Source organism: Trichoplax adhaerens, genomic scaffold (assembly GCF_000150275.1).
Source record: "Trichoplax adhaerens TRIADscaffold_15 genomic scaffold, whole genome shotgun sequence".
Taxonomy (NCBI): domain Eukaryota; kingdom Metazoa; phylum Placozoa; class Uniplacotomia; order Trichoplacea; family Trichoplacidae; genus Trichoplax; species Trichoplax adhaerens.
The window spans coordinates 660,273-682,357 of record NW_002060957.1 but is presented as its reverse complement, the minus strand read 5'-3'; the positions used below and the strand labels follow the sequence as shown (position 1 = coordinate 682,357).

The window sequence follows — 22,085 nt, the reverse complement described above, 5'->3', positions numbered from 1 at the left end:
GATGTCTCAATCTTAGTATGGTGTCTACATTTGCAGTGAATGATATGAAGCAATTAGAATTGCGGAGAGAGTAAAAGAAGAGAAATCCATCCATCAAAAGAGAATGCGAGAAAGAAGCTCCATTAGAGTAAAATGAGCTAGAAGAAGGCAGTGTAGTGTAGCAGTGGATGGCAAATCGCCTATGGTGTAAATTCTGTTAATTCTGTTAATGATGTCTCAATCTTAGTATCGTGTCTACATTTGTGGTGAATGATATGAAGCAATTAGAATTGCAGAAAGAGTAAAAGAAGAGAAATTCATCCATCAAAAGAGAATGCGAGTAGGAAGCTCCATTAGAATAAAATGAGCTAGAAGAAGGCAATCTAGAATAGCAGTGGATGGCGAATAGCCTATGGTGTAAATTTCGTTAATGATATCCCAATCTTAGTATGGTGTCTACATTTGCAGTGAATGATATGAAGCAATAAGAATTGCAGAAAGAGTAAAAGAAGAGAAATCCATCCATCAAAAGAGAATACGAGTAGGAAGCTCCATTCGAGTCAAATGAGCTAGAAGAAGGCAGTGTAGTGTAGCAGTGGATGGCAAATCGCCTATAGTGTAGTGTAAGAGGTGAGAGCGGCTGTTGGACTCGCCGTCAAGTTGTTGTCAGCCAAACGACGATGATGACCGATACACTCGGTCAAACGATAGAGATGAAAAGGCTGTTTGAGATAGTGGACTGTAAGCGATCACTTCGGCCCTTCTTCAATCCTGCCGCGCTTCTTGAATCATAATTGTAGAAATCATCCTCGTTATTGGCATACTTAGTTGGTTATTGCTATTGCTCATCGTCGTCAAGCAGTCGATTGCAGTCTAATATCATCATTGGTGTGCTATAACCTTGTCGATGATGGACAGTTGTATCTAAAACTCTACAGTTCTCCTAGTAAGAGGCAACGTCGACGACATCCGCTCGATATTTTCTACCATCCAAGCACGTCCAAGCTGCATTGCCAGATTGATGGTGGATCGACGACGATCAACAACTTCATCGATTCTCTCCATTCATATGGTCAATTGGTCCTTGATGATCAGCTTGGATGATCGTGTGGAGTGCAAATCCATTACTTTACAGTGAATAGAGGATAGTTGTTCAACGTAGCGATTGTACCATCCACCAGTAGACATCGGATTGAAGAGCAAATTTCAACAGCATAACATCAACATCACCATAAGGTAAGGCCTACAACATTTGCAATATTGCATTCAATAAACAATCATGTCGTTGTTGTTGTCAATAAATTCGACATACGTGTAGAGTTGAATCAATTCCATCTTGCTATTCCATTCTGTTATGGTAGACGAATTCATACTGTCCATTTCATCTCTTTCCTATCCAATTTTGCCACTATCTATTTCCATCCAAGCTTGTGCTGCCTGATCGGACAACGATTATACGAGTACTTTTCATCGATGGCAGTGCAATCTTGGCGGTAAGCACCTTTCCATCGGCAAGTTTGCATTCTGGCTTATTAATGAAACGTTTATCGCCAACACATTCATTCTACTTTAACATTATATCTGTCTAATTTGAATAAAGTATCGCCATCGACGCGGACAATTTCTTCATCAACACAAAATCATTCACCATCCAGAGATCAACACTGACGAGATTGCATTCCCGTTCAGTATCGATCCTATGTCAATCAACCATCTCCAATCCTATTAGACACTCATTTCCTAGCTCAACACTGAATTATTCGTCATCGATCGATTTTTTTCCCCCTAATTTCAACATCTTATGTGCCCAATAGAATGAGAGCTTCATCGATACACTAACTTCTTTACGAAACACGATAGCATTCATCATTGATCGATTTATTCCGCTTTCAATATTGTGCCTATCTAATGCAAATAAACAATATCAACATTTCCATCGACTGGATTTAAATACAGCTTCTACTTCCGCTTTTCTTGGCTAAATACTGCATGATTCATCATCGACAGATTGATTCCCCTTTCAAAATCGTGTCTAATCGTATCAATAAAGCATCTCTATCTAACGACTTATTTGCCTAAATAAACATTGCATGATTCATCATCGCCTGATTTTCTATTACCTTTAACATCCTATCGATCCAATTGAAATTTTACTTTTTCCGTCGGCACTCTCATTTCCCTACGAAACGTCGATTCATCATCTGCACATTTTCTCCTAGCTTCAACATCATATCGATCCTATTGAAATTTTGCTTTTTCCATCGACACTCTCATTTCCTTACGAAGCGTTGATTCATCATCAGCACATTTTCTCCTAGCTTCAAAATCACTTCGATCCTATTGAAACAGGGCTTTTTCCATCGACACTCTCATTCCCTTACGAAACATGGATTCATCATCAGTACATTTTCTCCTAGCTTCAACATCATATCGATCCTGTTGAAACACAGATCTTCCCACCTACACTCTCATGTCCTTACTGAAACACGGATTCATCATCGACAGATTTATGACAGATACATTAAATCAAAGCCTACCTTAAAGTTATACGTGCTCCATTTAAGTAAAGCTTCTAGTTCTTTACTCTTTTGCTTACTAAAAGTACGATACGATCCATCATTGAAAGATCAATTGATTCAAGTCTAGGCAAAGCGAGCGATATCCATTTCTTTTCAACAAAAATTGCTAAATTTCTCACTTTTTACTTTCTAGGCATTGCACGATTCAAGAACGAAACATTTTGTTAAAGCCTATTCACAACTAGATTGATTTCGTTAATCCAAAGTCAGCAACATTGAGCAAGAATGGCCACATTAACTTACATCATCATTATGGTCATTACCTTGTTTTTAACTTTGCTATCGAGTAACACTTTCGGATTAAAAGTCGTCACTTTACCCATGTATGGCAAAAGTCATACCATCATTATGGAAATTGTCAGTCGAGAACTGCAATTGCGTGGACATGATGTTATTTTAGTGGTCGAAGAGAGAGACGCCTTGGAAAATAGCCAAGTTCCTATGGCTAGATTTAATATTGATCAGCCTATTAGCTTTGATAAAATTACCAAACTAATTAATAGTAAGAACGGTAATGCAGTTATTGCTTATATGATCCAAGTACAAAAATCATATTGCAGTAAAACCTTGAATAACACTCGAATCATGCAAGCTATTGCCGATGCCGATGTCGTTGTTAGCGATCTTGTCTACCTTTGTAGCTATTTATTACCTGAAAAAATAGATAAAGTCAACATTTTACTATCACCTGGCGCTTTCATGGATTTGTATATTTATGGCTTATTGGAAAATCCCAATCCACTAGCTTATATACCCCAATTTGGTGTCCAATTAACTCCACAGATGTCATTCTATCAACGCATTGTCAACTGTTTTGCCGGTATTTTGACGAAGCTCATTGTCCATTATTATTCCACTCCTGCAATCAACGAATTACGCCAACAATTCAATATTAGCTTAAACCTTTCTCTACGCCAATTATTTTTAAAACCTTCACTTGTATTATTGAATGCTGATTTTGCGATTGAATTTGCACGACCACTACTACCTAATGTTCGTATGATTGGCCCATTAACACCTCAACCTCCTGCTAGCCTACCTCAGAAGTTGCAACTATTTATGGATAAATGTCATCGTCGTGGTGTTATTTATGTTTCACTTGGTAGCCTATATCAATTTCGTGATGATCAATTACCTGCATTAATGGATGCATTTGCAAGGCTATCACACTGCATCTTATGGAAGACTGCAAAAGAAATCGATAACCTCCCTTATAACGTTAATATCGGAAAATGGCTACCTCAAAATGATATTTTAGGGAGTCAAAGTGTTAAAGCTTTTGTAACTCATTGTGGCTCCAATAGTATGTATGAAGGGGCTTATCATGGTGTTCCTATGATTGGCATTCCTATAACAAACGAACAAAATACAAACATGATACGCATGATTTATGCTGGTATTGCAGTCCATGTAAACTATAACGACTTTAATGCAAGTGATTTAGTTTCAGCAATTTCACAAGCGACCAACAACGACAGCTTTACTCGAAACGTCAACAAAATTTCAAGACTACTGCGTAATAAACCGCGCACTCCACGCCAATCCGTAGTCGATTGGATTGAATATATAGCCGAAGGTAAAGGAGCAAATCACTTAAGAGTCTATCAATACAGCTTATCTTTTTGGCAATTATACTTTCTGGATATGGCCTGCTTAATTATCGTCTTACTGTCGGTAATCTATTACTGCTTTCGAAGCTCTTGTTGTCGAGGAAAATCCGTTAAAGATAAATCTGACTAATTCTCCTTCCTTACAGGAAATAAAATTATTGCCAAACTAGATAAATTTCTTGCTCTTGCTCTTGCTACAATCCAGTTCGCACGACCTGTAGTCTGCATATTGTATCGGATATGTTAGACTACATAAGTTTTTGCATTTGGATGATTTGATACTCAGTGGTATTTGCATAACGTTAATTGCCAACCACTGCAACTGCATACTTTATACGTACTCTTTAGGTGCAGTTCCATTTACTGTATGATATTATGAACATAAATTGCCTTATGATGCTATCAAAGCATGAACCTGACAATAAAATGACTTCTTTTTGTGTGTAGTCATGCCTCGATACTTTTTCTTATTGCATACGAACCTTTGATGTACAATCCTATTAAAGGTGTCACTCTACTAAAATAAGTTGCAAACCATTTTATATTTATTATTTTAAATAATTTCACCTTCATGTTTCCAAGCTACTTTGTTTAGACTTATATTTAATATGCGACTATGTCATCTTGACTGTTAGCTTAAGTCAAGCCTTCATGATAGATGATATCCTTGGGTGCTATAAGAAATGCCTATAGCATTAGACCCTGATTTTGAAATAGAAATGTAAATAAAAATTCATCCAATAGATAGATATCTTCTTAAATCGCTACATTCATTTACCTTGCAAACCTATAATAAATTTTCTTACACCGCAAATTATGAGAGCCAACTTTTGCCTCGTCATTGAAAATTTCGAATTGACATCAGTAGATAGTCGCAGCAGAATTAAATATAGCAAATTACGATATTTTATTTTGAAATCCTAGATATAGTTGTAGATAGACAACCCAAATTGATATTAAAGTTAGCTAGTGTAGATGATTATCCATGTATATGTTGCAATATGACAGATTATAATGTAGTACCAATTGATCATTAATAACTCATAATGGATAAAATTGATATAGATTCAAATATAAAGCAAGAGGACAAAACAGCGCGCAAAGTATCACGAGCAACGCTTCTACTAGTAATTATAGGAGGAAATCGCACATCCAAAATAATATACATCAGCGCAAACATAAACTACGTACTTTATGCATGCGAATAGATATATATGTACATGTATTATATATACATATGTTAAAAAGTAACAGGCGAGTGAGTACAAATGGAAACCAATTGAAACCATGCATGATTAATTTGATCGTTAGATATGTAATTAAATAAATAATTATTAAATTCCAGAATGTGTCTTGTCATTTATAGAGAAATGGATATTAATTGCGGTCTCTACCATTGCATTAAATAGTCTTTGGACTGAAAATTAAAAAATCAACATCAAAATATTAATTTCGACATGATAGTTTATTCGCTACGAGCTAAAATTACGTTACGCTATATTGTCCTATCTTGCTTCACATGTGTCTAAAGCCACTATTGGTTATAACTGTTAAAAGCATTGCATAGGCATGCTATCTGATAATACATGATCTAAATTATTAATAACATATTTCCATTTCAAATCTAACCACAAAATTACAAGCTTTAATTGCTATTGAGAAAGTATTATTTATTATATTGTATAACTGTAGCACAGGCAGCTTCTAATAATTGATCATAGTATTTACTCATTACTGTATGACCAACATCGCTAAGGCAACTACCGTATAATTTAATTTCAAAAACATTCTAACATTCTATATACAACGCTCACAGTAAATTTTCTATTCACTGGACTTCCAGTAACACTTTCACCAGTTCCTGGTCTTACTGGTTGCTGATTTGATTTATTAATGCTAACGCCAGCGCCCTTACAATAAAAGTCCAAATAAAGTTATTAGTGAACACCCTTTGAAAATATAACTTTGATATATTTTTTAACAGGCGTACATACGGTAGATTTGCATTGGGGAATTAAAATATGATTGAATAACACTTTCGTAGTGGAGTCTCTAATACTTGGCAAGAAAAGCTATCCACTTGCCATATAATCATACTACATCTTTTAACGGTACTAAAAATGGAAATACTTGATTATATAATCTTTGCTTAAATATAATCTCTTAAAACTTTATAGCAAGCCAATATAGAACTAAACAGTGCAATCTAAATTATAATCGTCCATCGATCAAAAGTTTCGAATATCTATGATTTCAATTCCTGCAACTTTTGCACGCTATAGTATGATTGTGCATTATTTACATATGTATATGTGAAAAACTCCTAAACTGTACTATAACCAAAAATACAGGCTAACTTAACCTACTCTATCTATAAATGCAATCTTATCTCGGAAAGATCGAAGTACATGCAGTAATCCCTTAACTGACAGAAACAGAAAAGCAACAACAGTAATTAGGTGAATCACTGCTATAATATGATACAACCAGAATAGTTTCCATTGACTATCGTACTAAAACCATATTCTAGCACGACGTGATCGCCAATTTATGTACATTTTATTCGATTTATATAATATGCAGTCGTTAAGGAGCATTGGATATACCTACGGTACCACATCCCCTAAGCCTAATCACCACTATCTTATAAATAAGACTCTAGGCACATAATCAAAGTGTAAGACGATATTGTACTAAGAGGGTTGGAACATGATGAAGATGTACTAATTCTTTCTTTGGGGACCAAGAAAAGGATACACCGTAGTTTATTGAAATAGCTCCCATCAAACTTTTTACACGTTGCATGACTAATTGATTACTTAAAACTCTGTTAATCTGTAGCGTAGAATAATTATTATGTTGCAATTTAAAAATCTTACGATAGATAGATTGCAATTTGTAAACGTCCAAGATAATGATAAAAGCTTGGATTTATAAAAAAAGCCCCTTACTTTAATGAAGGACATCATTATCATGACTTACTTGTTTTTCCTTTATATAGGCTCTTATTTCCGCTGTCCGTTGGCGTCTCAGTGCTTCTTTATGCAAAGCCTCCATTATTAATTATATAATCTTAACTTATTGCTAAGATTAGGAAAGAATCACGTCAAACACCGGTTTATAAGTTGGTGATTTTAATTTGCTCCAACGATGTAATTATATATTAATAATTGGCGTAGGCAATAACGTGAATAAGCTTATTCATAATCTACTTAGCAACAAGTGCTTTGACGTATGGGCAGTCTAGACATGGATACCATAGTAACGTAACCCTGTGCTTATATAGATCTATGCGATCATTTATAGAACTTTTCATTGATTAATACTGCTGTACTGGCCACTACTAACATAATAGTAATGTATAGGGCCTAGAATGCTGTAGCATGCATATAATAATCAAAAATCCAATGCACATAACCTAAATTATGGTACACATGGGTTTAACCAGGAAGAATTATAGCCAGATTGGTTAGGAGTGTTATGATTACCTCTTTCAATAGCAACTAGTAATTTTAAGAGCGATGGTAGTATTTTCACTCTCACTATCACGATTCCGTCGATAATAAGCATTACTCAGAAGTTTTCGATAGCATCTAATGATGCTTTCTATCTAGTTCATTCTATTCTATTAATTATCAGAGATTGCAACAGGATGCAATCGAATCGTTACTAAAACAGGCCTAATACTTTAATCTTGCATAGGTAACAAGATAACTCTTTGTATCATATGTTTGAGTAGGTACATCGATCATGGAGAACTATAATATGAATCATTAGTTGATATAGAGGCAGCCAACACTAAATGGCGTTAATAACTGCTAAAAGTTTGTAATGATATGCCGTAATGCTTTTATAAGTTGTGGAATCCCATTGCAGATTAATAATAACTACTACTTGTCACGTATATTCCTTTATCAAGAGTATCATTTAAAGCATGACTTGAATATGAATCAGCACTGAAATGCAGCTAGGACGCAAAGTATTGCATACCCATGAAGAAGCATTTATAGGATTGGTTGACCCTTACATTTGCATGCTTATGAAAACGACTTCTTCGTTCGCTGAGATGTATCATAAATGGATTAGAAGACAGATTATATCATGATATTTTATGCAGCATATCAATCAAACCGGTATCAAAATGATATCATTGAGTAGTTTTATGATGAGAGTAGCCAATAAGAAAACTGTCAAACTAATAAATATAGAACCACCTTATCAGCAATAGCTAAATTATAACTTTAAGTATTACAGAAGAAAGTACTCGGTACATGGTTATTTACGAGTATATAGTCCTAATTTAAACAGTATATTGCAGTAATTTAGTATCGAAAAATGCTACTACCGAAGAAAATTTTATACTCCTAATTCGCCGTAACATTTTTTTATTAAAAATTTGCTCCATTACGTGAGCAATGATTAGAGAATCTATATGATATGTTCCATTTATATAATTCACTATTCAAAGCTATTCAAATTGGAGTTATAACATCATCTACTATTTGAAGTAGAAGCTAGAAGAGAACAAGAGATATCTTTAAAATGACATTTTATATAGCCATCACTAGATTTATAGTATGCCATATAAGCATATCTTTAATGTAGCGTGAAGATTATACATAATTATATGTAATTCTTATCGATTCAGTTAGAATTTTAATATAAGCAGACTTTAAAATACAAATCGGTAAAGAACGAATGCGCTTATATAGTGAATGAATGTATATAAAACAATAACATCTAACAACTGTACATGATGAACTTGTATGTATTGTTCAAGTTTCCATAGCAACAGGCAAGGATGCTAGCTTAAGTTTAACACTTGAACACCATATACTGTGGCATAGATGGGCTTAAGTTAACTTTGGCCTAATTTCTATTGAGTTATCTTATAGATTTGAATTTAATTTAAACTCCAACCATTCCATCTTCAAGAAGTGAAGGTAAATTAATAATAGAAGTCGTGATCGCTTCAGTTACAGGATAAGACTCTGCTGATACTTCTCTACTGAATTCAATCAATTAGGTAAGATGGCAAAACATTCTACCATAATTTACAATATAATAATCAAATATGGCTGATAATATAATGTAAAATTAGATTTATAATTTGATATAATATACACAACGCTCATGAGAGTCGTGGCGCCGCATTTGATGAAGGATAGTAATATCTTTGCTTATAACAACAACTATCTTATTCTCGCCATTTTAAGATGTTTATAAGGCTACAATTTTATTTGATGTTATAGCAATCGTACCCATGGGCAATCATCAGTCAAAGCATTTTATAAGAGCTAACTTATCGTTTCTTTAATTGATTCTCTTGTAAAGTAACTAGCTTGCAATCAGTTTTACCATTGAGGATTTCCGTATAGCTTTTCCATCGTCTAGTGAAATAGTAACATAGAAGTGCAGAGATCGGTTATAACAAGATAGCGATATCTTGAAATATCTAGCTAAAGAGCTAAAAATGAAACTGTACTATTCCTATTAGTGTTGTCAACTTCCATTTGATTAATGATGGCAGTGGCTACGGAGTCAGGACATATTGCCAGCTTTTTTGGCATCGAAGCTCCAAAGCAAATTCTGTGGAAAGGATGGGAACCTGGTGGCGAATATACTAAACAGTTAGTGATTAAGAACAGCAACGTGAAAACCCAGAAATTGCAATTTCTGTAAGTTGTAATTTGCATAAAGAGCGTCCATAAAATGATATCGATAAGAATGTAGAAATTGATATGATGAATTTCTTACCAATTAAATTAGTGTCGACAATTTATAAGTACAGTACTACATGTTGTTTGTAGCAAGATGAAATATGATTAAAAATTGTCCATGTACGGTATAACAGCAACAAGAAATTTATTCTTACTTATCATAGAGTACCAACGACTCGATATTTCACAACTTTATATCCTAAAGTCATAACACTAAGCGCAGGAACAAGCTTTACCTTACCTATTACGTTTCGTCCGTTAGAAAAGGTAAATAACTCTAAGTACTATTGATTAACAGTCATCAACAATCGCCAAGTTACTAATTTATATTTCTTACGACGATATTAAAATCATAGAATACCTATGAAGATCAGATCGAATTTCAATCCAAGGTTAACAAAATTATAATAACAGTAGTTATGGAAAGCTTATAAATCTTCAACTGACATCATTTAATTTGTTACAATAATTAGGAGTATCGTTTCAAGATTGCTGTGAAAGCAATCGTGATTGAGCCCGTCTTAATCGCTCCTAAATCGCAAAATTTTAGCATGTGTGCTGTTAATGACGCCCGAGAAACAACATTTGAATTAAAGAATACAAGGTAAAATGTGATAGAAAAAACATTTACTCTAATTTAAAGATGATTAAGCTTGCAGTATTGTAATCCTCCCTACCATAGCGATCTCAAGACAACATTTCATTGGGATATTAGTGGACCATTTACTCTTGAGCCAGCCCAAGGTATTTTAGAGCCGAAAACGTCATGTACTATGCATGCTGCATTTCATCCAAAGGTTAGTTAAAATACTTCTATTTTTGTAGTTATCTCAGACCGGTTAAAAATTGAATTATCATTAATACGGATGATATGATTCCATTCGATTAGAGTGCTCATTGCTACAATGCAACTGCAGTTTGCAAATATGGTCCTGATTTTGTAAAGTCACGTCTGGTGGAATTTGAAGGAATTGGTGAGTTCTAAAATAAACCGACATACGAATCAGAAATTTTTAGGTGTGCTACTCTATTAGTTTTAGATATTTCAGGCTAATGATATCTGCTTTAATAGGAAAATACCCACATATTGTCGTAAATGGCCCACCTGGCTCGTTGCGTTCTGATAATGAGAATGAAATTATTGTCAATTTTGGTGATGTCCCTGTTGGTACAAAGCAGGAAAAATGGATCGAATTACGAAACTTATCATCCGTAAGTAATTTACTAAGTAACTACTATACACAGTATCGGCCTTCACTACAGGTTTATAATGAACATTTATATACATTAAACTTACAGGTTCCAGCCCCATACCATATTATGCAACCATCAAAAGGTGATGAAATTGAGATTTATTACACTTGCGAAAAGGTTGGAGGCGTTATTCCACCTGATGGTGTTGAGAAGATTCAGGTAAATTATCAGTTTCTTTGCTTTAGTAATCAGTTTAAGCTACATTTTTATTTGTTGCCTATATGAGCATACTAACTAGAAATTGGTTTAAATTTAGCTTGTCTACTATCCTAAAACCGTTAAGGAAAGAAATATCGATTATTTTAGCATCTCAGTTATAAGCAGCAGGGCTACGGCAAATGTGGTTAAATGTGAAGGCAATGCAATCGGTTGGTGATTATTTCTATGCATAATCTTTAGTCTCCAGTTATCTTGACTCTATTGAGTGTTTTCATTATGATAATTAACCAAAATTGAATCTTCTAGGATCAAAAATTGAAATTGATAATACGTTAGTAAGCTTTGGTAGTACCTGCGTTGATCAAGAAGTAACACGCGTTATAACTTTAATCAATCATTCCAATGTGCATGGATATTATCAGGTAAATCTTATAAAAATAGCATAGCATTACTTTAATAATACAGATCTTAGATGTGATTCTTTTTAATTTAATGCATGCATAACTAACTATAAGTGAACTGGTATATATGATTTTGCTACAGTTTCGCATCGATGATAGCAATAGCGTATTTAAATTTAGCAAGACTTGTGGCCAGCTACCACCTAATCATTCCGAAGCTATCAAAATTGTCTTTAAGCCGGCGCTGACAATCAGCTACTATAGGAAAGTCTTTCTAGTGGTCCATAACCAAGTAATGAATGATAGAAAGATAGAATTTTGCTATTTTTTTTCACTATAACTTTATTTGCCAAGAATTATACAATATTTGATTACGCTTATTATTAAATTTATCAAATTTAGGAAACGAGAGCAATCGAGCTATTTGGTAGTAGCTTTACGGAGCAGGAAAGACCAGGTCAGTTTCATATCTGAAATTTTATATCATCTTTTCGTCCTTTCGTTATAATATTAGAGTATTTAATTACTTAAAAATTCCTTCATTATACGTTAGCCGTGATACATGCAAAACATGTACACAGATTCAGAAAGCTTGAAGAGAGAGGCCTTACTATCTTCCCGCCAGAGGTAACATAAACCCTCAATTTTTTTAATTGTATCAAGGCCAAAGCATTTTGATTTTAATAGGATAACAACAAGATTTTCCAATGTCTTGCTACTTTATCAATTAGTTTTTAAGCGAAATGCTAAAAGAAGGCAAAGTAAGCTTGGATAGTGAAGGTGCTATTATGGTAAAGGAAGCCGAAGCATTTGAGCCTTATTTACGACCCTATATTCCATTGACAACGCAAGAAGAATATTTTGATCTAGCGGATAATGTTGAAAAGGTATTTCAAACTTTATTAGGATAGATCAGTCTCCTATGATAGATGGCCTAGTTTTATATTTTTATTTATACCAAAAACTTTCAGATTGTATCTCCACATGTAAGCCTCGATCAGCAACAAGTCAATTTTGGATCATGTCCAAATATAAAATCATTCGAGCAAAGGGTCAGTTATCCTTTGATTTAATCTTGCATCTATACCCTTCACAAATATTATAGTACAAATTAATAAAGATCTAAATCGATTGTTTATTTACATTATGACAGAATATTACGATTGCAAATCATACAAGAGGGAAAATTTGTTGCTGCTGGATCACTAGTAAGATATTATGCATGCATTATTTGTCTGTTCTAACCTGGTTTATAAAACCTAAATCTAGTTCTAAATAATAAATCGGCCATAATTTGTCCAATCTCTTTGATAGATATTCAGAATGTCTTTTCGATCACTCCTGATGTAACCACCATCCAACCATTAAAATCTGCTTCTTTCGTTGTCACTTTTAAACCGGTAAAATAAATAATCTTTAGTAACTATTGTATATCAATCAACTTTTAATAAGATCGCTAAAGGTAAATGCTATGATATAAGAAAGCAGTAACAAAATTATTTCTGCTTTCTGTATCCATTTGGATAATTTAGAACTCCCCTAATCAGTTTTATGAAGCTGAATTAGAATGCTATGCTGGCTACAAGGTAAGAAAATATTTACTAGAATGATGGCAAAGCAGTATCTGCAAAACTAGTTGAATAAATAATCGTAATTATCGAAATACATTTCTTGCAGAGTATGAGAGAATATCGATTAGTCACCGATCATACTATCATGCCACCTTGGTGTTTGACAGTAACACTTTCAGGTAATGAATATTATAGACGTAAATTAATATCAGCCTTAAATATCTTTGACTTATTTTAAATATCGATTATCGAATTAGGTCATACATTCAGATCTACAGTCGATACCTATTTACCAAGATACAAATTTGAAAATCATGAATTGGTAACAAGAATTAAATAGTGGAATATTATTTTGATTTCTAAATAACAAAAACTGCAAGTCAGGATATCAAGATAAATAATAAATTCACTTCTCATGATTATTTCGCAATGTAGATTTTTCCGACCGTCAGTGCGAATGAAGAATCTTATCGAACTTTACTATTAAGTAATGCTGGTTCTAATCCAATCGATTATGAATTTCTTGAAGAGCAATTAGGGTATTGCAAGTTCTTAATTTATTTTATTATCATTTTAAATACTAGACATTTTATCTTTATTGTAACATTAAATAAAATATTTTATATGTACTATGATCTAGATTAACTACCATTATCCCAAGGAAAGGACTATTGCAGAAAGAATATCAGGTAGTTCAATGAGTCACGCTTACTTAGAAATTTTAATCATGATACACTCGTTTATATTACGTCCAGATATTAACGATTATACATGATTCTGTTTAGATTTTATCTCTAAAATTAAGACCTGAAGAAAATAAGATTTATAAGTCGACAATCAAGTGTAAATTTAATGAATCAGAGAAGCATATTCAAGTAAACTCGAATTACCGCATTTCATAGTGATTTAAAAAATGTAAGATTCTAAATGCAAAATTTTTCAAATCTTCTAGAATTTGAAAGTGATTTGCGCTGCTGAAGTACCAAGAATCTATTTGGATAATGATGTACGGCAAAATAACAATTGATTGTGCTCAAAAATTCTCACGCAGAGTGATTTAGTCATTATTATCACATTCATACTATTTAGGGTGCGCTATACTTTAAGCCAACCGGATTAGGAACGGCATCAACTCGAAATTATGCTATTAAAAATGTAACCAAATTACCAATCAGGTATGCTAACCCATTAATTTACCGTTGTCAATATCTACAGATATGAGCAATATAATATCAGAGTAACGTAAAACCTTGATTCTTTCTAGATATCAATGGCGTATTCATATATCCGATCAAGAAATAGTTCAAGTTCAACCTTCAACAGGCATTATATATCCTAATGAAGTCCAGGTATGATTAAAAAAAATTTTTAAATTCAATTCTTAAGAAAAGTTTCTATGCTGGTATCATCAACGCTACTGCTTCTTGGGTTTACTTTAATTAAGCTAATACCTAACCTAGTCTCTTTCAACGGGAAAAATAGGAAGTAGTAATCTTATCTAGTTTCATATATTATTATCTAATTATCTTATGTCTATTCCCTTACAATGCTTGCCGTATCAACCAATTATTCTATCTAGTTTCATACATAGCTAACAATCTTATCTAATTGCATGGAATAGAATCACAAGTGGACGTTTGTTCCAAAATCGGAAGTCAAATACATGATAAAAGCATATTTAAAAGCGCATTTTGAAAAAGATTCTCATCTGGAAAGGTAGGAAACTTATATATAAATTAAATTTTATTTTCGTGAATTGAATAATAAATGTAATTTTGGTATCTCAATGCGTGGCTAATTCATTTTCATAGCTCCCAAATTCAAAAATCATCATTTTTCGTTCGTATCATTGGCGAAGGTTCTGTTGGAGACATAGAAGTAAGTTACTATTGCCAAATTGTTTCTCCTTTTAGTAAAAACGCCTCTACCGATGATGATCAAGGTAAAATATTAATGAAAGACTGTTTTATTACAATTCAGGCTGATCCAACTGAATTTGATTTCGGCAATGTTGTCGTTGGCTCTGCAGCTAGTCAAAATATTACTATTAGTAATAGCAGTAAATGCAACTTACTCTATCAATTGAGCTTAGAACAATCGATATCTGGACCTTATGATCAAAATTATCCTTCTAATGATGATATAAGTATGGCCTTTGCCTACTAAATTGTTCTCTACCTGCTATAAACTTGTTTTATTTATTCATTTTATTACCTCTATTATTCTGATTAGTCTTGGATGTAGACAAGATGGAAGGTGTCATCCCTGCCCGTTCTATGCTGAACATTACTGCCACAGTTAGGCCAAAGCAGAGATTTCAGTATCAATTAATCATCCGTTATAAGCTATTAACTCCAACTTGTAAGCTACCTTTGTATTCAATTCAGACTTTTCTTCACTAAACTGAAATCCTTTAAGAATCGTGATAAATAACATCTCTGATTTTACTTATTTTATTTTCTGACTAGCGGATGGCATGAATCAAACTATTGAATGTTCAAATCCAATATTATGCCAATTGAAGGTGATAGGAATTTATCCTACGGTCAAAATTGTCGATGCTCGTTGCAGTAGCACATCGAATATAAGTAAAGTTGGGCTCTGGAAATTATTCAACTTGGACAGGTAAGAATCATTTGATTTTTAACCGCTTTTCATATTTAAGGTTCCTATTTAAACATGATATTGGGCAGCAACAAGCTCTGAGACCATAGCTACCCCATAAATTCACGATCTATTTTATCATTTAACTATCAGCTTCAACATGACAATGTCTTCCGATCCTTCTCCAGCAGAAACAATGTATTCAGTAGTCACCAGGCACAGGTAAAAACAGTTTCTACTCCGTCAATGTAATGCTGGATTCATGGTTAATTATTTGGCTAACACGATTAATTTCAACTATTTTCTAGCACTAGACGACGACCACCCATTAATACTAAAGCGGTATTAGATTTTAATTTTGGTTCAGCTCCAGTCGATAGTCCACCGGGTACGGCCTATCTTATGCTTAAGAATACAGGACCAGTTCCTACAGATTGGTAAGGATTTTAACAAGATAATTTTACAATCTATATCAAGCTTTTTTATATTGAAATAGGCTGAGATAATCTGTACTATCACTTTACTTTCATATCGAATACCATATCTACTTCAATTTTAAAATTCAATTTTAATTTCATTGATTTTTAATTATTTAAACCTCGAAACGACAGCAGAAACTAGTTCAGAATCAATAGCTGAATCAATTTTACTATATTTCATTCTAGGGCCTTCTTATTTCCAACCGATTTCCAATTAGACCTTGAATTTTGGGCAGAAAATGGCGACTATTCGCGAGATGAACTATATGATGTTAGCATACCCATTCTTGCGTTTCAATCTAGTATCAAAGAGTGCTCTAAGTCAATTTGATACTAATCTTTCTCACTACTTACTAGATGCATGTGATGGATAACAAATTATTTACCATAACACCAAGTAAAGGTAACCTGCAGCCTGACGAAACTCAAGTGGTCACATTTTCCTACCGGTAGGTTATTTCTAGATTTAATCAATCTTAGGTCGTGATTCATAGGTACCTAGATTGTTATTTACAATGTCTAACTACCACAAAAATAGTTAATCATCTTATATTTTGATATTTAGCCATATTATGCCTAACACTGACCGCTTACCAGTCATTTTCAAAGTTAGCAAAGGCAGAGAAGTCTTGGTAAGTAATGATTAATTATGGGATATGGAATTGCTGGCTGCTAATCCTGGTGTTGGTAGATTGATCACAGATTTTAATCGATTTTTATTTTCATTGCTAGATTAATTTTGTTGGGGTTACCGTGGAAGCTTCAGCAAAATACGTTCATTTTCCAAGCAACAGCCATCAGTTTATGGCCATGCCAATTGGTAGTATAACATATCCAAAGCAGGTAAGATAACTTCAGTAGGCGCTATTCTATGCTCCAAAATAATCTAAAGAAGAGTTCTTGGTAAAAGTAAATCATAATTCATTACTATATTATAGGTTTATGAGCTATATAATGGTGGAGGACAAACTGTGAATTACGAGCTAGATTTGTCTCCCTGTGATAACTTAAAAATGGTAAGTTTTGGTGTTAGACTAGTGTATTGGTTCTGGTTGCATTCGGCGAGGATAGAGTGAGATAATTAAAGTCTTTTGAAAATGTTCAACTAGAACTATACTTTCTGTTTATTCAAGCTCCCTTAGCTTATCGAGCCCCCTAAAATACTATACTGAATGTTAATTCTTATGATCTCGTTATGTTAGGACAATTATCATTGCAACATCTTTCAATGTCTAAATCCTACTGGTCAAATTGCTCCCGGGCAACGTGCTCAAATAGAATGGGTATTTTCACCAATTGAGGCCAAGACATATAGTGTAAGTTCTTTACTATCAAAAACCTTATAAAAAACATTAATAGTCACGATATTCACTTTTTTGCCTGTTAGCAGTATACCTGCTAGCTAATCTTGTTTAATGGAATATCTTCATAGCTGTGGCAGTAATAAATTAGTTTCCCCTTAATTTATTTGCAAAAAAAAGATCGACGCAGCTGCCAGTTTCTCTTGCTTACTAATTATAGTAGCCACTAAATCTTCATTAGTAGAATACTTTCATTAACTAGTTATAGATCAAAGCTGTTTAATGAATTGCAAATAGATCTCAATAATTGCCATCGCTATACTAATTGTGATAATAAACTGTTCCAAGTTTCACAAACCTCTTGAACATTTACAGGTCGATGTTCCTGTTCATATTCTTGGAGTGGAAACCCATTTAGTCACATTTTATGGCGTAGGATATGATCAACGATTTATGGGTGATTCTATGCCATTTACTGATCAAAGCCATCTTACTAGTGTTCCTCCAATTCAGTTAGTGGACATTCCGGACCAGGTATAAATGAGACAAATTGTGATAACTGATCATATGAAGCTAAGCCTAACAATTAGATAACCTCTTTTACTCATTAGCAATGCTTGATATTGGCCGCCACTATTACATCCAATTGTTACATTTGAACAAATGTGATCCTAAATCTCTAATATTCATTTATAATCTTGATAACGTGTTATCTAGCTCGCTTATTTATCTCAAGAGAGGATTTCATTCGGCAATTTACCGCTATACTCCAATGAAAGAAGGATCCTATTTTTAATTAATAAATCAAAGCATGTTGTATCCTATAATTGGAAACTTCCAACTAAAACCAGCCATCAGACTATCACTATTAATCCACCTCGAGGTCGTCTAGCAGCTGAAGAATCTATTTTAGTCAAGGTAAAATGAGTACTTTCGTCATTGACTTCTTTTAATAGATTCAAATAATATCCAAAACATGATTAAAGTCATTAGAATGAAATATTACAAAGTTACTCAATCTATCCTGCGGTTATATTACAGGTTGATTTCTCTTCCTATACGGTTCCTTCATTTTTCGAAATTGATATTCCTTGTGAGGTAATAAGCTATGAGTAATTCATGATTTCAAAAGTACAATTTTATTCAATGACCTATTCTATGCTATTACAGATCATTGATGAAACTGAGATGGCAATCTATCAGAAAAAATTAAAATTATGGGAAACCAAGGAAGAAGAAAGAAAGCATACGTTTACTATTACAGAAAACAATCTCCAGGAAGAAGGAAATGGAGAAAATGAAGAGCACATGAATGCCACTGAATCCCAGGTTATCACTTTAACAATAAAATAGTGAGATCTTATATTGCGTAATAGCGCTGATTACCCTCAAAAGTGAGCATTTTGAGTAAAAGAGCATCTTTACTCTGTTGATACTAAAGTAAATTTGACATTTTACAGAATAAAATGCAGACGAGTAATGCTGCTGAACGTATCGCCAAAAAATATCAGGTATGATAGCCCTCTATGCCATATACTCAAATTACTTGATCAAATCTACCAGTAAATTTCATTATTTAAAGATTCTGCTTTAATTTCTAGGCTTTACCCCCTATTAAACCATTCTTGCAATCAGATACCAGGATTATGGAGAAGAAAGGCCGCAGTAGACAAAAGGTATATATGAATATTGTACTCGATCTATAATAACAAGTATCTTTTCTGGAATATGTGTTAAAACCCAATTTCAAATAGATTCTTTTCAAAGATTCAAAATTTCATTTATTTAATCTTCTACCTGCTTTGATACGATTACGTACAAATTAGACTACGAAAACCGATAGTCATGATCCACCCAAAATTCCTCAACCATTTATTCTATATCTTGGCTTAAATGCTCGAACTCATTCATTAAAGGATTATCAAGCCAATTTTCCCGGCAAAATCACCAATTTTCATATGGATAGGTAAGCAAGATAAATTCAAGCAACAAAATGAATTTAAAGACGTATAAAGCTATTATTGCAGTATGGTAACTTTCCTTATAATATTTGTAGAAGTATAGCTGGAAATTATCAGAAATATTTATTGGATAGATCATCAGCTGTAGATGAAGAAAACACTTGGACTACTTGCTTACTAGAGGAAAGAGATATCGTAGCTAATGCTATCTCAGATATGGTGAAGTAAGTTCAATCATTTATTAGTAGAATACTTACAGTAATAGAGTCGAGTAATGGCTTAAAGATTGCAAAATAGAATATTATATAAGTTTATTCTAATAAAAAAATCAAGATATTGGTTGCTATTGCCAAATAAAAATAGGTTTGCGTACTCATTTATTTTCAATTTGCTTGCAATATAGGAATCTTATACGTGATCATGATTTTATCGATGTCATTTCCAATCTCTATACTGAGCCTGTCCCGTATTTTAAACAACTGGGCCATATTCAGACAAGTAGCGTTATGGATGACCGTACAGATGATGGCCAAATTGATGCCGTTGGCGATAATCCAATAACTAATCAATCCGATGAGAATAATCCTACCTCAACGGTAGATCAAAAATCTCCAACTCCCTCAACGGTTTGTATTTATCGTTTTAAATTTCTTAAATTACGATTTATATTAATTTCACACAGTAATGATATGTTTTGCATAATGCAATATTGCTAATTTCTTTCATGAAAAAACGTTATTGATTAATTTATAGGAAGAGTACCAGAGCTTAAATAGAGATGAAGAAGTAGCAAATAATCTAATTGATGATAATAAAAAATCCATAATAGAGATTGCGACCGAAGACTGCATTACCGATGAAAGTATTGCTAGGTAATTAAATAAGTCTGTACGTATGAATGTTTGCATTAGGCTAAAAAAATTTAACTAGCAACATAGATTAAATTTGATATTTAGTATATATGTACGTTGTTGCGTATAGATTCTTCCGATAATTCAGCTAGCTTATTCTTTACGCTTATTCTAATTGACCAGTAACAGATAATAATAATCTTCTACAGTAAGAGTATATTTAATTGTAAATGGTATTATAAATGTTTGTATTTTTCTGCATAGTTTATCAGTACATTTAGATTATCATCTTTAAAGAATATATTATTTTGCTTCTATTTTCTAAGTTCTAGATTTTACAACGTAATGATTATCAGGATTAATTCTAAATTTGAAACATTTCAAAAATATTTTATATTATAGAATACCAGAAGTATCAAATTTAATTGAATCGATCTTGGAAAACACAGTCTTAAATATCTTAACCGAAGCTAGTATTAGTGAAATTAGTTTAACAAATAGACCAAGAGTGATAGCTTTACCACCTCATGCTAAACATTAACGAGCGTTATTACTCTTATTATCATGCGAAGCTGTTAAAATTTAAATTAAATCAATTTTATTGATTCAAATATGACTCATTAATACTCATTGCATATAGATATTTGCAGGTGTGATTCTTTATACTTAATGTATATTTAATTGAATACAACAAGGATATAGTAATTTCTACATATTCTACATCGCTACATGGCTTGCTTTTATTGTATAATGTACATAATTTTGTCTAGCAAATTCATTTCATTTTTTGCACACTTTACACTTTTATAAATTATACTTTGGCTTTATGGCGCCCAGCATCGGTATATTCCAACGTAAAGATACGATCAATTTAATTAAATAGAATTGAACTGTTTTCTATTTTTGGTAAATCGAATTTGGCTTATACTTATTGTAATTATAACTGTGCTTAATTATTATAACGATCATGAATAAAGTTGATGGCTTGTGTAGAGTTAAGGCTACATATGACATTCTAAGTAATGATTAAGTTTTGAGTAATTTCTCATATTTACAAAGAGTATCGTCATACTTGCCCTGATTTACAAGCACAGCGCCCATGCTGTTCAATATTGCAACAGGAGCGGAATGATGGTAACCATAAGTAAATATTTTGATGTTTGAGCGATTGCTTATCGATAGACATTGCTTCATCACACCTCTCCAAATTCCTATAGATAGTTCCTATACTGTTATAGGTTTGGTCAAGATCAGCATGATGATGACCAAGATGTAGTAATCGAATTGTCAGCGATTTCTTATCCATAAAAAGTGCCTCTTCATACCTGCCCTGATAACCGTTTACCTCCCTCACGTAGTCATGGGATTTCGCAATATCAATGCTATTAGCATCGAGATCTAACCTTTGAATTTAAGCGTTTTCTCATTCATAGAAATAGCATCATTATGTTTGCTTTGAGAAAGATAGATCGAACCAATATAATTATAAGAATTGGCAATATTAACATGATTGAGGCCGAAAACTGATTGCTGTATTTTGATCGACTTTTTAAGCATCAAAACAGTTTCTTCGTAGCTGTTCTCAAGAAAATAAGTCTGTGAAAGGCTGCCATATA

The 22,085-nt window shown here is 33.1% G+C and overlaps 2 protein-coding genes across 2 annotated transcripts; both read left to right on the top strand.

Annotated features, from left to right (window-relative positions):
• Positions 1-2,810: 2,810 nt before the first annotated feature.
• TRIADDRAFT_30812 (uncharacterized protein) lies at positions 2,811-4,298 on the top strand (the record flags this gene model as incomplete). The annotated part of the gene is made up of 1 exon (XM_002116427.1): positions 2,811-4,298. The coding sequence occupies one exon, from the start codon at positions 2,811-2,813 to the stop codon at positions 4,296-4,298; it is 1,488 nt and encodes a 495-aa protein (XP_002116463.1).
• Positions 4,299-9,691: 5,393 nt separating this feature from the next.
• Positions 9,692-21,010, top strand: TRIADDRAFT_60400 (uncharacterized protein; the record flags this gene model as incomplete). The annotated part of the gene is made up of 50 exons (XM_002116426.1): positions 9,692-9,846; positions 10,053-10,155; positions 10,245-10,280; positions 10,362-10,492; positions 10,571-10,685; positions 10,778-10,862; positions 10,961-11,100; positions 11,188-11,301; positions 11,399-11,510; positions 11,608-11,723; positions 11,845-11,994; positions 12,105-12,159; positions 12,256-12,329; positions 12,434-12,589; positions 12,674-12,754; positions 12,856-12,910; positions 13,017-13,102; positions 13,235-13,288; positions 13,380-13,452; positions 13,531-13,595; positions 13,709-13,812; positions 13,914-13,962; positions 14,059-14,148; positions 14,226-14,279; positions 14,363-14,448; positions 14,538-14,622; positions 14,895-14,989; positions 15,085-15,151; positions 15,254-15,419; positions 15,506-15,634; positions 15,742-15,898; positions 16,031-16,099; positions 16,186-16,314; positions 16,543-16,627; positions 16,714-16,805; positions 16,922-16,988; positions 17,089-17,199; positions 17,295-17,372; positions 17,559-17,672; positions 18,033-18,191; positions 18,375-18,575; positions 18,699-18,755; positions 18,828-18,986; positions 19,118-19,168; positions 19,259-19,333; positions 19,484-19,623; positions 19,714-19,842; positions 20,022-20,244; positions 20,372-20,490; positions 20,872-21,010. 50 exons carry the CDS (start codon positions 9,692-9,694, stop codon positions 21,008-21,010), a joined length of 5,235 nt encoding a protein of 1,744 aa, XP_002116462.1.
• Between the last annotated feature and the right edge of the window lie 1,075 nt (positions 21,011-22,085).